Genomic DNA, 14,535 nt, shown 5'->3' with positions numbered 1-14,535 from the left:
TGTCAGGGCAGTTTGCCTTTGAAATGGTCCATTTGTTAGGTGATCTTAGAATCCGGTCATTGGATTGGTATATTACACTAGGTAGTCCTTCAGGGCCAGTCAGAAGCGTTCTGTGTCACTGCTGTCCACCTACACATCCGGAACCAGACTACTTAGTCACATTCCTTCCTCTGCAAATCGCCTCCTGGAACTACTCTTTGGAAAACTGTTGTCATGGGTAGCCAAACTAAAGCTATTTATAAAGTGGTGTCCACTTCTCTATTTTCATGTAAGTGGAAAACACCTCACACTTCAGAAATCTACGGCTTATCCTGCCCGACTTGATTTGCTTGGCTGACTCTTATATTAGATTCAAAAGAGCTATGTCTCTTGGAATAAAAATTCACCAGGGTGTGTACAATAAAAAGATAATTGGGAAGAAGCGGGTCGGTGGCTGCGCGCATGCGCGGAGGAGAGCTGAGGGGCAGAGTGGCTGCTGCCGGCTGGGATTGAGCGACTCGTGAGAAAATGCAGGACTCCAACGCAGACACCAAGTGGAAAGACATCTTACGCAAAAGAGGCATCTTGCCCTCCGAGGGAAGTTTGAAAGATCTGGAGAAGGAGGCAGAAGAGCGGGTCCTTCAGCAGTCCATTGTGAAAACGTATGAAGACATGACTTTGGAAGAACCGGAGGATAACGAAGAGGAATTTAGTGAGGAAGATGAACGTGCGATTGAAAAGTACAGGTAGCAGAGACTGGCCGAGTGGAAAGCAACCCAACTGAAGAATAAACTTGGAGAAGTTTTGGAAATCTCAGGAAACGATTATGTTCAAGAAGTTAACAGGGGCTTCCCTGGTGGCGCAGTGGTTGAGAGTCCGCCTGCCGATGCAGGGGACACGGGTTCGTGCTCCGGTCCGGGAAGATCCCACGTGCCGTGGAGCGGCTGGGCCTGTGAGCCATGGCCGCTGAGCCTGCGCGTCTGGAGCCTGTGCTCCGCAACGGGAGAGGCCACAACAGTGAGAGGCCCGCATACCGCAAAAAAAAAAAAAAAAAAAAAAAAAAAAAGTTAACAAAGCTGGTGAGGGCTTGTGGGTCATCCTGCACCTTTACAAACAAGGGATTCCCCTCTGTTCTCTGATAAATCAGCACTTCAGTGGACTTGCCAGGAGGTTTCCTGATGTCAAATTTATCAAAGCCATTTCAACAGCCTGCATACCCAGTTATCCTGATAGGAATCTGCCCACGACATTTGCGTACCTTGAAGGTGATATCAAGGCTGAATTTATTGGACCTCTGGTGTTTGGTGGCACGAACCTGACAATGGACGAGTTGGAGTGGAAATTGTCTGAGTCTGGAGCAATCAAGACAAGCCTGGAGGAAAACCCTAAGAAACTCATAGAAGATGTGCTGCTTTCCTCTGTGCAATACTGCATCCCCACCAGGAGGGACAGTGATTCTGAGGATGACTAAGGCTGTGGCCCCGGTAACCTGCTGAACTTTCTTGATGTGACACATCGTCTGAATGTTTTTTAAAAGGAAAAAGTAGGAATGTATACTTTGGTTTTAGCTTTTTATAATTATGTTTCAAATCTGGTAGATCTCAGAAATAATCATTGCTGGGAATCCTTTTAAATTTCTTGGAACTCTCTTTTTTAAACTAATAATATTTCTTTAAGAAAAAAATAAAAGCCAGATATTAGGTAAAAAAGAAAAAAAAGATCATTGATGTGATGCTTATTGGTTTGTAAATCTGCCAGAATGTAAAGAATGAGATGCTTCTTTCATATCCACCATTGTTTCCATCCTTAACAGAAAAGAAAATGCAAATCTACTCACCAGTACCTATAAAGACAGGCAGTTCTGCATTTAATTTTGATTTATGATGTCACACTATATTTTGATATATTTTTCTTTTATGTTTTAATATCATCACCTTATGAAAACACTATAGACATCCTATCCTTGTGCGTTCCTGAAATTCATCCTTTAGTCAACCTCGGACTCTTCAACAATGTTCTCTACAATGAAGTGTTTTGAGGTCAAACATCTTAAAAAGACATAGAAACAAAAGCTTTGACTTTACACCACTAATGGCTTGTTTTCTGACTTTTAAAATGAGAACTCTTAGTTGAGCTTGAACTTAGATATCTGGTTCTATGATATTTTGAGATATTAGTCTGTGAGATTTTTCCCTCTGTATTTCCCCCTCATTCCCATTACTTCCTCCTTCCTGTAGGTAGTGGTTGTGTAATCTCTAACCTCAGGGAGGCCTGTGGCAGGACAAACAATATAAATACTCTGTACATCTTGAGGGCTTAAATGGATGGCAATTACTGGTTATAAAATAATTATCTTAAAGAATCATGAGCTGGAAATGAATTCTCTCTGATGTATCTTTAGCATTTCCTTAGAGAAGGAGAGAGTGGCGTATGTGGCCCCGAGGACACCGTGGACCTACTCAGCTTTTTGTCAGCATATGGCTAGATCTTAGAGAGCAGAGGCTTCCTGGGGCATCTAGGTTGGCGAGCCAACAGGAAACTTTGCAAAGCTTTCTAAGGATGGTAGAAATCATCAGAGGGTTGATGGACTTGGAAAGGCCAGGCTGAGAGGTTCACCAGACATCTTGGTGATAATCTGTGTACACCAGACCAACTAACTTGTTTAATAGATACTGTAGTTAACCACAGCTTTCCAACCCCTTGGTGCTGCCTAGAGCATCTCTAAATTTTGTCATAGACCATAAGTTTCCCACTGGCTTATGGGAATGACAACATGAATGTAAATTAAGTTGCTTTATAATACTGTTGATTATTTCTCACATGCTTGAGTTTGACATGCCTGATTTTGGCTTCTCTTCTTTCCTACACTTAGAGTGTTGACAAAATGTGTGCAGTTTTAGATACGTCAAATGTTATAACAGAGTATTTAGTTTGGGACTCTTCTATGCCAAGTCAAAATATCATGCCTGATATTTATATTCTCTGTATATATGGATAGTATTCTCTTAAGTCACCACTCCCATAAGAATTAGATTAAATCTAAGAAATGCAGCATCCTAGAGTGTTAAAGGACATCACTCTCTGGGACATTTTGCAAGTGTGTCCTCTTTACACATTAGGTGCTTAGGTATTTTAGTGTTTTTTAGGAGCAAATAGGGAAGTGCGTCACCTTTCCTTCCTTTCCTGAATAACTTCCCTACAATTCTGGCCACAGGAAACCTAGCAATGGAAGCAACTCCCACCACAGGAGCCATCATCTTGGGGCATCTTGGGTCTTTAGAAGAAAGAAAAAGCAGGCATGTTGGCTTCTGGCTTTCAGGATATGTCATCAGGATAACTAAGAAATAGAATTTGTTTTTTAGGAAATCATTTTCATCCATACATTCGCCAAGAGAATCCATGATTTACTTATTATTTTGGATGAACTACCATTTCAATGTATACTTTCCAATATATATACATATACATATATACATATATTTTTTTTCTTAAAAGTTGAAATGTGTTTGTGTGTATGTGCACGACATAGCGTTTTCTTTCTGGCTCTTCTCTGTTCTTTTAGCTTCAATGCAAATAGAGAAAGCATAAGGGAAAAATAAAGATGATTGAGAGAGACAGAAATTATTGGCTTCTCTTCTTTCCTACGCTTAGGGTGTTGACAAAATGTGTACAGTTTTAGACAGGTCAAATGTTATAACAGAGTATTTGGTTTGGGACTCTTCTATGCCAAGTCAAAATCTGAGCAATTTCTGTTTACCAGTTGACAACTTACGTATGGATCTGGCTACCAATTCAGATGACGCAGTAAAGCCTTACCAAAGAAGGCCTTCTCCCTAACACCATCTTTTTAAGAGCCATGTTGGCATAAATTAGAGAATGAAGGACTGTTTTGAATTTCTGTTGGATGACATGGAAAATTATCAGAAAGCCCTTGAGGGAGGCTTGGCAGTAGACTTATACTTTAGCCCTATGTTATTGTAGTTATCGCCATCAAACTTTTCTGACTACACATATATGCTCATATGTACTCATGTGTGTACACTTGTATCTGGCATAGGAAATCCCTCAAAGAAATATAAAACAATAAGGAGCATAGGACTGAACTGCTACTCAAAAGTGAGGAGAAAATGAAATCGAATCTTTCAAAAGGAAGGAGGGCTACAAGTTATGATTGCTAGATTTACCAAATAAAAATACAGGTTTCCCAGTTAAATTTGAATTACAGGTAAGTTCCAAATATTGCATAGAATATACCTATATTAAGAAAGTAGTCATTGTTTATCTAAAATTCAAGTTTAACGGAAACATGTATTTTATCTGGAAACCTTAGTACAAGTAGGCATGATTTTTGGATAATTTCCTCTTTTGCGGGTAGAGGGTAAGTGGCTACCTCTGAGAAGTCAGAGTCAGTGTCCAGAAATTGTGTGACAGTCCCAATAAATTCAAAAAAAATCCCATCTTCAGCCTGGGGAGGAATGTGGGTGAGGCCAATAGCATAAGTGTTTCCTGGTGTGAAGGAATTCCTCTAGATTCTCTAAAGAGATAACTAAGTCAGTGGCCTGGAGAGCAGAAAAATAGGAGCTTGCTCTTAGAAATGACCTTTCTAGAAGAGAAAGAGCAATAACGGCAACAACAACCAAAAAGGCAAAGAGTTTTGAGAGTGATAACCGGATGTGAAAGAGTGAAGCAGAAATAGCAGAAAGGCCCAGGTTGGTTGCCACTGAATTCTGTGCTGTCTATTGCAGGTACTTTCCTGGAGAAACGAGGGAGATTTGGATGGAACTGGATTTCCCAAAACGGTGTAAGTAAGAGTGAATAGAAGAGAGTCTGGGTTCATTTTCTTTCTTTTCTTTTTCTTGATTTGATTATTTCCTTTGCATTCATGTATATTTATACTTAATGCATATGTGTACTCACTCAGTGAAAAGTAGTATAAATTTGGCTTTTAGCTTGGTGATTTAAGAAGGTAGTAACTGTAAGATTAGTGCAAAATGAAGTATGTATTTTAAATGGAGTGTAGGCCAATATTTTGGTCATTTTTAGTCCTCAGTTGCATTTTCTTGTTCTCTTACTCTGGATTCTGTAAACATATAATCCATAGTAATTAATTAAAATTTTCCTTTGATGTTGATCTTCATAAGCTCTTGGTTTAAATACCAAACACTTCACACACCACAGATTTTTGTTTTAATCCATGAATGTAATCAACATTTCATATTCTCCTTCATATGCTTGCTATTAGTAAGGCTCCAAGTTCTGTTCTCAATTACCAGAGATATGCTAAGTGTATGTATAGAAGAAATTTGCTAATTTGTAACTTAAAAGCCTGGAAAACGATGGGCTTAAATTAATTGGGTATCTGGTATTTTTAAAATTACAAAACAACCAAACATTAACTAGGTTAGGAAAGAACAATTATTGTACTTTATATCATGCACAATTTTATATGAACAGATAATGGCTTACACGAGACTTCTGAGTTAGCTCGCCGCTATGTTTATACAGCCATGTATTTAGGTACTGGTTGTAGGTCAACACGTCAAAAGTCAGTTTACTGAATGGCCATTCACTGAAATACAGAAGAATTTCTTAGAGTTGTAGTTTTTCCTGTGTCCCTGCTCTTGCCCTTGCCTCTCCATTATATGCAAATGGTTGTTTTCCCTTAAAAACAGTTTGCTGAATTCACTATTTATGTGGATTTAGGTTTGCTCTTGCCTCTGGCAGCAAATGATTAAGGCAGACATTTAGGTTAAAGTGTTAGGTTAAAACTTAGCTTGGGCCTTTGGGACTGAGGAATGCTAAACAGAGAACTAGAAAAGAACGTTGGACTGATGAGGAGAAATCTGGCTTTGCCATTAAGCAGCTGTGTGACCTTGAGCAACCAATTTCTCTTCTAAAGGCTTAGATTTCCTAATCTCAACATGTTATCGAGTGTCTCAACTGAGAAGTGGATCTATGGGAAAGAAGGAAGTGGACCTTTATTTTACATACAACTGAACAGAGCTTATGGTCTCCTTTACCTTTGGAAAAGTGTATTACTCATATAAACAGTACCTGTTGCGTGTGTCCTGATAGAGAGAGGATCAAGACCATGATCTGCAGATGCCTTCCAGTCTTTTTTGTTTGTTTTTGGCTGCGTTGGGTCTTCGTTGCTGCACGCGGGCTTTCTCTAGCCGCGGTGAGCTGGGGCTGCTCTTTGTTGCGGTGCGTGGGCTTCTCATTGCAGTGGCTTCTCTTGTTGCAGAGCACGGGCTCTAGTCACGTGGGCTCAGTAGTTGTGGCTCGCGGGCTCTAGAGCGCAGGCTGAGTAGTTGTGGCGCACGGGCTTAGTTGCTCCGCAGCATGTGGGATCTTTCCGGACCAGGGCTCAAACTCGTGTCTCCTGCATTGGCAGACAGATTCTTAACCACTGTGCCACCAGGGAAGCCCTCCAGTCTTGATATTCTATAATTTCATGGTCTTCTAGGCACACCAGAATGGCTGTTTTGGTGTGAAGTTTTCGTGTCTACGATTTGAGGGAGTTTCCTCTCAACAGTTCTCTAGGAGATGTACAGTACATATCTGGATAACGTGCTTCAGCTAAATGGGATATAAAAACAAGATGCTTAGAACAGTATTACTAACCGAATAAACTTTTGTGAGTGTACCCTTCATTCATTCATTTGTTAGCAAATATTTATTGTGTACCTACTATATTCTTACAGTGAACCTGGAGCTTAGAGTATAAAGGTTTTCACAAAGAGCGCAGTCTTTTTGGAAGATAGTCATGCAATCAGGCAAGCGAGTATAGCACAATGTGTTAAGTTCCTTGTAAGTTATATACAAGGAGTATTGGACATGCCACATCGCAGAATGCCACCACCCCACGGTCCCTGTATGAGATTCCTTCACCATGGATTACCATGCTGCTGCCCAGTGGACTCGCCACTCTGGCCACAGCTGACTCAGTCTGGCCCACATAGCACACCTGTAAGCTGGACAGTGCTCTGTGGGGGGAGGGTGATAGGAAAGAACACTTCAGTAGAGATCATGATGCCTAACCGCATTGATCCGATCTTCTCTTCCAAATAGTTGGAACTCAACGTGTAGAAACAGTTACACAGTTGATAATGGGAACAGGAGTTGGAAGACTCTGTGGTATAATAATGACAGCGCATGGACAAAGGGCTTAACATATTCTTACTTCTGATATAAGTCATAAGAGCTGCCTGGGTCCTCAGTGCTGTTCTCTTTTTGAACTGTGCTCCCTCTTCCTAAGGCCTGGCTGGGTGGGTATTCAGGCATTCCCATGGGGCCTCTCTTCCTCGTTTATACTCTTGATTTTACAACAAATATCCATTTGTTTGTAGCCTGAGTGGGTTTCTTTTTTAGCAGTGTGAAGTGCTGAACACAAAGGTATTATGAGATGATGAAAGGGAGAGTCTTGACACTACATCAGGGAGTACATCACAGAGGAGAACACTCTTCACCTGAGACTTGAAGGGCACATAGTGTGGGCCAAGGGGAGGACAGGGGACCAGTTTTGAAGCGCAGGGAAGCAAGAGAGAACAGGCCACGCTTAGGGAACAAGTTGTAGTTTAGCGTGGCTGGTGCCGAGGACCCACGTGTGGGCTAGGGTATGACAATGGACTGTCATATAAGGACCAAATGAGGATGACTTTGCATTTTATACTATAGGTAGGGAGAAGTGACTATGGGCGTTTGCAAATGAGTCCCTTGGGAGCAGTGTGGAGGATTTATTGGATAGGAGTAAACCTGGGGGTTAAAAGTAAAGTTATTTGGTTACTTCAGTGGTATAGATGAGCTGTAAAGGCTTTAACTAGGGCAGAAGCAGTGTGTGTGTGTGTGGGGAGTGATAGTTATAAGAGAGATTCTAAAGCAGTAGGAGGAGCAAGAATTGGTAACTGTGTGTGAAGGAACCCTCAGGGATGACTCTCAGGGTTTCTGGTCAGGTGATTGGGCAGATGAAGGTGATGATTCTCGAGGGAGAAAACATGGGAAAGAAACAAATTTGATGGAAGATGAATTCAGTTTCAGTTCTTTTGGATTTGAGGCACAAAAATGTTTGATTGTCTTTTGATTATGAGGTCTAAACTAATGATGGAAGCAAAGCCAGATGATGTAGAAGCAAACTATTCTAGGTTTCAGATGAATCTGGCATTGCTCTACTTTTTCTTACCTAATTATGGGGCTCTCTCAGCATAAATTTACAGTAGCCAGGAAAGAATCCTTTAACGGATTTCTACTGATTTCGCAGTCCTTTGACTTCAAGGTGACTCTGGGAGGCACCTGGTTGGTGCCCACCTGTTTCAAGCTTCATCTACCTAGTGAGTACCACCAGTCACTGTGCGAGGCTACACAAGGGCAGTGAGCAGTGACTGCAGATGGGAGGAACCAAAACAACAGCAAACAGAAACTTTTCTTCGCTTTTGATTTCTTCTCATTGCTCTTTCACTGACTCTGAAGGTCAGATAATGGCCTTTGCTTTCCATCTTGCCTAGATTCTTTGACTCAGAGAAAAGTCGAGCTGGTTTCTGAAGCAAAGGGGGACTTATATACCTTGCAGGCGTCTACTCTTGTCCTTTCAGTTTCCCCTGTCCCCTCAATAGCTTTTAGATTCCTTTAGTGGTTTTTTTAACTATACAGTGGTGAAGTTGTTTACCATTAGAAGGAGTTCATTGGGTGAAATTTACCCAGGGCTCACTTAACACTTATGCTGCATGCATGCATGAACTGCTTCCAGGGTTACTCACTCCTTTAGCTTTGGTAAGGAATCTGTCAGTCAGATGAGTAGCTGCTGACAGCAACTTTTAAAGACTCTTTTCTCTTAACCATAACACATTAAACACTTTTAAAACAGATAAGTAAACATTTTCTTACAGTCTGTTGTACATATTTCCTTGCTGCGCACTTCAGTATAATGAAATTCATGTTGTGCAGATAGAATTTTGTTGAAATGCATCAAATTTCATTCTTTACCCTTTTGTCCATATGTATATGTTTCCCAAAAAACGTATAGGGCTTCCGAGCTGGTGCATGGCATATAGGGCTAGTGTGATAATAAATTTCCATTTTAAATATTGAAGGTCCTTATTATGATCCACAGCTCAACTTAAGTTTTCCTTGTGAATAATGTGATTTTTCTGTTTGCACCTATTCTCTCTTGTTTTGCTCATCTTCTCCATTAGCATGAATCTAGCATTTTGAAACCGAGAGAGCCATTAGCAATGGCTTTTTTACAGGCGTACCCTCACTGGATGCAATACCCAAGAAGCTACGTGGAAATAGGCTTTATGATGATGAATTACTGTTGCAAAAAGAACTCAGTGACACTGATACATATTAAAGAACCACTATTGCCCCCATGGAAACCATTTTATTTAGTTGCTTCTAAAACCTATTCTCTGTACTTCTCTTCCCTTTTATTTCTGAGCTGATTTACATGAAAACAGAGTCTTTGGTCCTTGGGAGTACGTCTGCCCTTGCCGCTATTCTCTACTTAGAGTTGTCACCCTCTCTTTGCTGAGAAGACGAGTGACAATGAAGTGAGGAGTAAATGGCTACTGGAGCAGATGAACTCTGAGAAACAAAGATCCCCTTTTCATGCAAATCTCCATAGTAATTTAACATGAAGGAAGAAAGGAAACCAGTGTACAAGGTATCAAGAGAACTGGATGGTATTCAAGGTTGTTTCATGAAGCCTTGACATCTCTTTAGGAGTGTCATCTATCAAAGCATCTCTTTTCCTTTCATATAAAGTGAAAACACATTTCCATTTTGAAGGGAAACAAGGAGGAACAGAAAACTAACTTCAGTCACAGGAGCTGGATGTACACTCACACCACCAGTCCCCTCAATGTCACGTTTGACTTTGTCACTCATTCCTAGTCAATAAGAACTTATCTATGCATGCTTGCTGATTGCTCAGGTTTTCTTCTCTGCCTGGGAGGCCTGCTCCTCTTACTTTTTTTTTTTTTTTTTTGGCGGTATGCGGACCTCTCACTGTCGTGACCTCTCCCGTTGTGGAGCACAGGCTCCGGACGCGCAGGCTCAGCGGCCACGGCTCACGGGCCCAGCCGCTCTGCGGCACGTGGGATCTTCCCGGACCGGGGCACGAACCCATGTCCCCTGCATCGGCAGGCGGACTCTCAACCACTGCGCCACCAGGGAAGCCCTCCTCTTCCTTTGTTACTTCAACTTTTTCTACCTTTCAAACCTTAGCTCAAGGACTGTTCTTTTATTTTTAGAGTCTTTCCTTCTGGATTGATTATTCTTTCTCCAGAATTCCCATTGCATTTTGAGTTAGTGTCTATCGCTTAATTACCAGTTCCTTCTTATGAGGTGGATTTTCTCTCATCAAAATGTATTGAGGAATGTGACCGTGTATTATACTGCATTGCTCTTTATCCATAGCTCTTGACATAATAGCAGATATAGAATATGTCTTTCTTAGGATTAGCTGCAATTTAAGAATCATGAACTAAGAAGGGTAAACTTTAACTCACAGCACGTTCCCTTAAAGATAAAGCATGACCTGCTTTTGATTAGTTGACTATTCAGTGATGCCATTGATCACAGGATGGTCAATCAATGTATTTCGTTTAAGATCATTTTTAACTCAGAGGTTTGATACCTACTCAGATTTTTCTTTAGCTGGGATATATTATTGATAATAATAACGTTTATAAGAGCAAATACTTAAAGCTCGCCTTGTGTCCAGTTGGAGTCTAAGCTTTTTAAGTATGTATACTATTATTTAATCCTCACAATAACCCTATGAAGTAAATAGTATTGTTATCGTCACCATTTTATAGAAAAGGAGACTGACTGTTAAGTAACTTGCCTACAGTTACAGAATTTGGGCCTCAGCAAGTTAGCTCTGGAGCCTGAGCTCTTTTTTGTAAAAATTTTTATTGGAGTATAGTTGATTTACAGTGTTGTGTTAGTTTCAGGTGTACAGCAAACTGAATCAGTTATGCATATACATATCTCCACTCTTTTTTAGATTCTTTTCCCATATAGACCATTACAGAATATTGAGTAGAGTCCCCTGTGCTATACAGTAGGTCCTTATTAGTTATCTATTTAGTAGTGTACATATGTCAATCCCAGTCTCCCAATTTATCCCTCCCTCCTCTCCCCACCGGTAACCATAAATTTGTTTTTTACATCTGTGACTCTGTTTCTGGTTTGTAAATAAGTTCATTTGTACCATTTTTTTTAGATTTCACATATATACAGTATCATATGATATTTGTCTTTCTCTGTCTGACTTACTTCCCTCAGTATGACGATCTCTAGGTCCATCCATGTTGCTGCAAATGGCATTATTTCATTCTTTTTTATGTGGAACCTGTGCTATTAACCACTATTCTATTCTACCTCATCTACTGCCATTGGGTTTCCCCATACTCTCATCTTTTCTTGTGTACAGTGTCCCTCACGATCCAAACTCAGGGACCAGAGATTCTGAGAAGGTTTCTAACAAGCCTTTTATCTGGGATCTTGATATTCACCATGCAGAACTCAGGGATAGATTCAAATTGGATACCAAGTAAGTAAAATATAGTAGGATATTATAGTTAAAATTTGAACAGAAGGCTGTTGGAAACTTTTCAAAATTAGTGTGTATGTGGTGCTAATGAAAACATAAATGAAGGTCAGAAAGTCAGATTGTTTGATTAGAATTCCTTTTAATTACCATTTCTTTCAATTAGCTATTTGTTAAATTATGGAATGGCTGAATGAAGCTGAAATTATATAGGTTTTATAAAGTTAAAAGAAGGAATATATAAAACTGCTAGGAAAATATATAAAGGAAATCATCCCTGAACTTATTTCTCTTTATGCTATGGGGAAAATCTTCCTAGTTGAGAAGGAAAAGGCTGTCTGTCCTTCACTCCGATACTTATTTATGGAGCCAAACTTGTGTTCTGGGACTGAATTACTATTGAAGTAGATTGCTCTTTAAACAACTCGAAGGACAAAGAGGTGTTTTTTTTTTTTTAATTTGTGTGTGTGTTTGTATGACCCTTTGATAAGGTTATAGGAAACATTTAGTTTCCATTTAGACTTCTAAAACCACTTAGACTATATAGATGTATTTTCTGAAGTAATACATGGTGAAATTAAGGCTTCATATTCCTACTGTTATCCAGAGGGTGGTAAGAATTAGAGGTGAGATAAAAATTTGACTTTGCATCTAGAGTGTAAAACATGATTGCAGGGGCGCTCCTTGTGGGGGAATTTCAGAGGCTCCTGCCAGTTGTTTACTAGAGAATTAAGCCTAATCAATCATAAATTAACCTGTGTTGGAGCAAGGGGTGAGGTGCTACATCTCAGCAAGTATCATCATCCTCGCCAAGTGAGACACCTGATTTTCCCAAACTGAAATAGAGAACAACTAGCACAAGCCTAGAAATTATTTATTCATTTGTCATACGTCTACTGGGGACCTACTGTCTGTCAGGTACTGTAGTAGCACCAGGGACAGAAAAAGAATAAATTACACTCTCTGCCCTTTACAATCGTATAATCTGTGGCACGGGAGGGAAAGAAGGACAGGATGAGGGGAAATTTGGAAACCAGTCTTACAAATTGCAATAAACATAAAAAGAGATAAGTGTAGGTTACTCAAGTATTAAAGAGCAGGAGTAGAGAAAGGTTTAACAGAGCAGGTAGCCTTTCAGATTCGGCACACAAAGAAGATTGCACCCGTCTGAGTAGAAGCATGGAGAGGAACACTTCCGCAGGGAGAACAGGTTGCAGAAAGGCATCAAGATGTGACAAAGCAGGATCTTGTTGGGGAACTGCAAATTGGAAAACACAAGATAAAGAAATGCTGTTTCAATTTCACCTACAGTTCTTATTAATTTAGAATGCTTGGTATAAAAATGTTGCTTAATTCATCTTTAAAACTGCCCTCTGAGAATGTGTCTTTGGAGTTCAGCATCAGGTTTGGGATGCTGTGCATATTAGGTCTTGGTGAGTGGTTGGCCTGAGCATTTCCAGGGTACATGCCAAGCACAGGGATGCCTGTGTTGTGGACTACAAACAATGCAGGAGAACAGGAGAACGTGTGCGACTGCCAGATCAGAGCTGTTGCCTTTTGGGGAGCTGATGTGCTCTTCCCTAAATGCCCATTGTTCTCTTGCATTTCTATGCATTACCTTCCCTGTTCTATCTGCTTCATGTGTCCTTCTCCCATTTTTCTACTTGAGAAAGTCTCATTCTTATTTTGAAATTGAAAATTAAAGCCTACTGTGTGGAAAAGGTTCTCACTTCACCTGTGCAGCATATTCCATATATACACTCTGCTTGTGCATAGCAGAGAACCGTATCTAAACGCTTCGCTTTTTCCTTTTATAGCGTGAACGTGTTTGTCTGAATTTATTTTAGTCATCTGAATTAGTCACGAGTCAAGACAACATCTGACTTTCAGAAACCACAATCATCGTGGCTTGGTAATGATTACACCATTATGAAGTGTGTGCGTGCACGCATGTGTGTGTATAAAGGGAGGGCATAAGAGAGTAGGCGCTCCATCCACAAGTACAAAATAACCCAAAGGAAAAAACATTCTGAAAGTTTAATCCGCAGCGTTGTCCCCTGAAAGCAGCTGTATTCCCTCAAACCATCAGCCTCTACAGAATGCTCGACAGGCTGCTTGATGCCCCTGAGGCGCACACAGTCACCGCAGACACATTGTCTGTGGTGGTAAGAGGCAGATAACATGGCCAGAGCCACTGGTTTAATCTTTCAGTTGACATCTGAATACAGGCAGTTGTTTTAAGGTAGTACTTAGCCGCTCCCGCTGGGAATTTATTTCCAGAATTTATGCTAGTCCTTATGCATTTCATTATTTTGCTTATGTAGGCTGTCTTGTTCAACTAAATAAAGCTATGTGGTGATTATCTGCTTTCCTTAGGAGTCCTACATTAACGTGATAGACATAGAGAATGATGGTTATGCCTGCAGTCTGCACCAAAGTCAAAGATGTGATATAACACTCTGGGGATATTTATTTGGTTTCTGGAGTTTATTTTGAACTTACAAAAGAATAGAAATTCAGATACATTTGTAGATTATGATGTGCGTACACCTGAGGAGATAGACTCCAGAGATGTATCTACATGTGGCAAATATAGAAAAGACCGATTTGAGAATTTGGTTAGCAGTGACTTCCAACTTTGATCCTATAGTAAAATATATATTGAACCGATCAGTTTATTCCAGTGTCTGTAATAAGATGAGGTTTCAGCTTTAAGATCCCTCCTCCCCCTGCTGAAGTAGAGAGCCAAAATACTCTGTTGGGATTGTTATGCTGTCTCTTCAAAGAGCATGGAACAGAGGATGGGCCTAGAATTACGTGGAAATAGCAAAACTGTGCCTTAATGCTGGTTTTTCCTTGGTAAGAGGAATTAGTACATACACAATTAAATGGACTGCTCGTAAAAATTATGTGCATTTCTTCTTGAATATAAATGTCTTGAACTGTTTTTTGAATCACAGTGATTTTCCACTATAATATATGCCTTTTACTTGTCAATTTCTTAC

At 40.2% G+C, this 14,535-nt stretch overlaps 1 protein-coding gene across 1 annotated transcript; it reads left to right on the top strand.

The window, feature by feature from the left end:
- The first annotated feature begins 507 nt into the window (after window positions 1-507).
- Window positions 508-1,450, top strand: LOC112399814 (phosducin-like protein 3). Its single transcript, XM_024745211.1, is given in 2 exon segments — window positions 508-826; window positions 1,056-1,450. Coding segments are annotated over 2 exon segments (714 nt in total).
- Window positions 1,451-14,535: the final 13,085 nt, after the last annotated feature.

The sequence above is a fragment of the Neophocaena asiaeorientalis genome, unplaced genomic scaffold (genome assembly GCF_003031525.2).
Source record: "Neophocaena asiaeorientalis asiaeorientalis breed wild unplaced genomic scaffold, Neophocaena_asiaeorientalis_V1.1 scaffold65, whole genome shotgun sequence".
Lineage (NCBI taxonomy): Eukaryota > Metazoa > Chordata > Mammalia > Artiodactyla > Phocoenidae > Neophocaena > Neophocaena asiaeorientalis.
The sequence above is the reverse complement of the archived record's forward strand: the minus strand, read 5'-3'. Positions and strand labels throughout refer to the sequence as shown.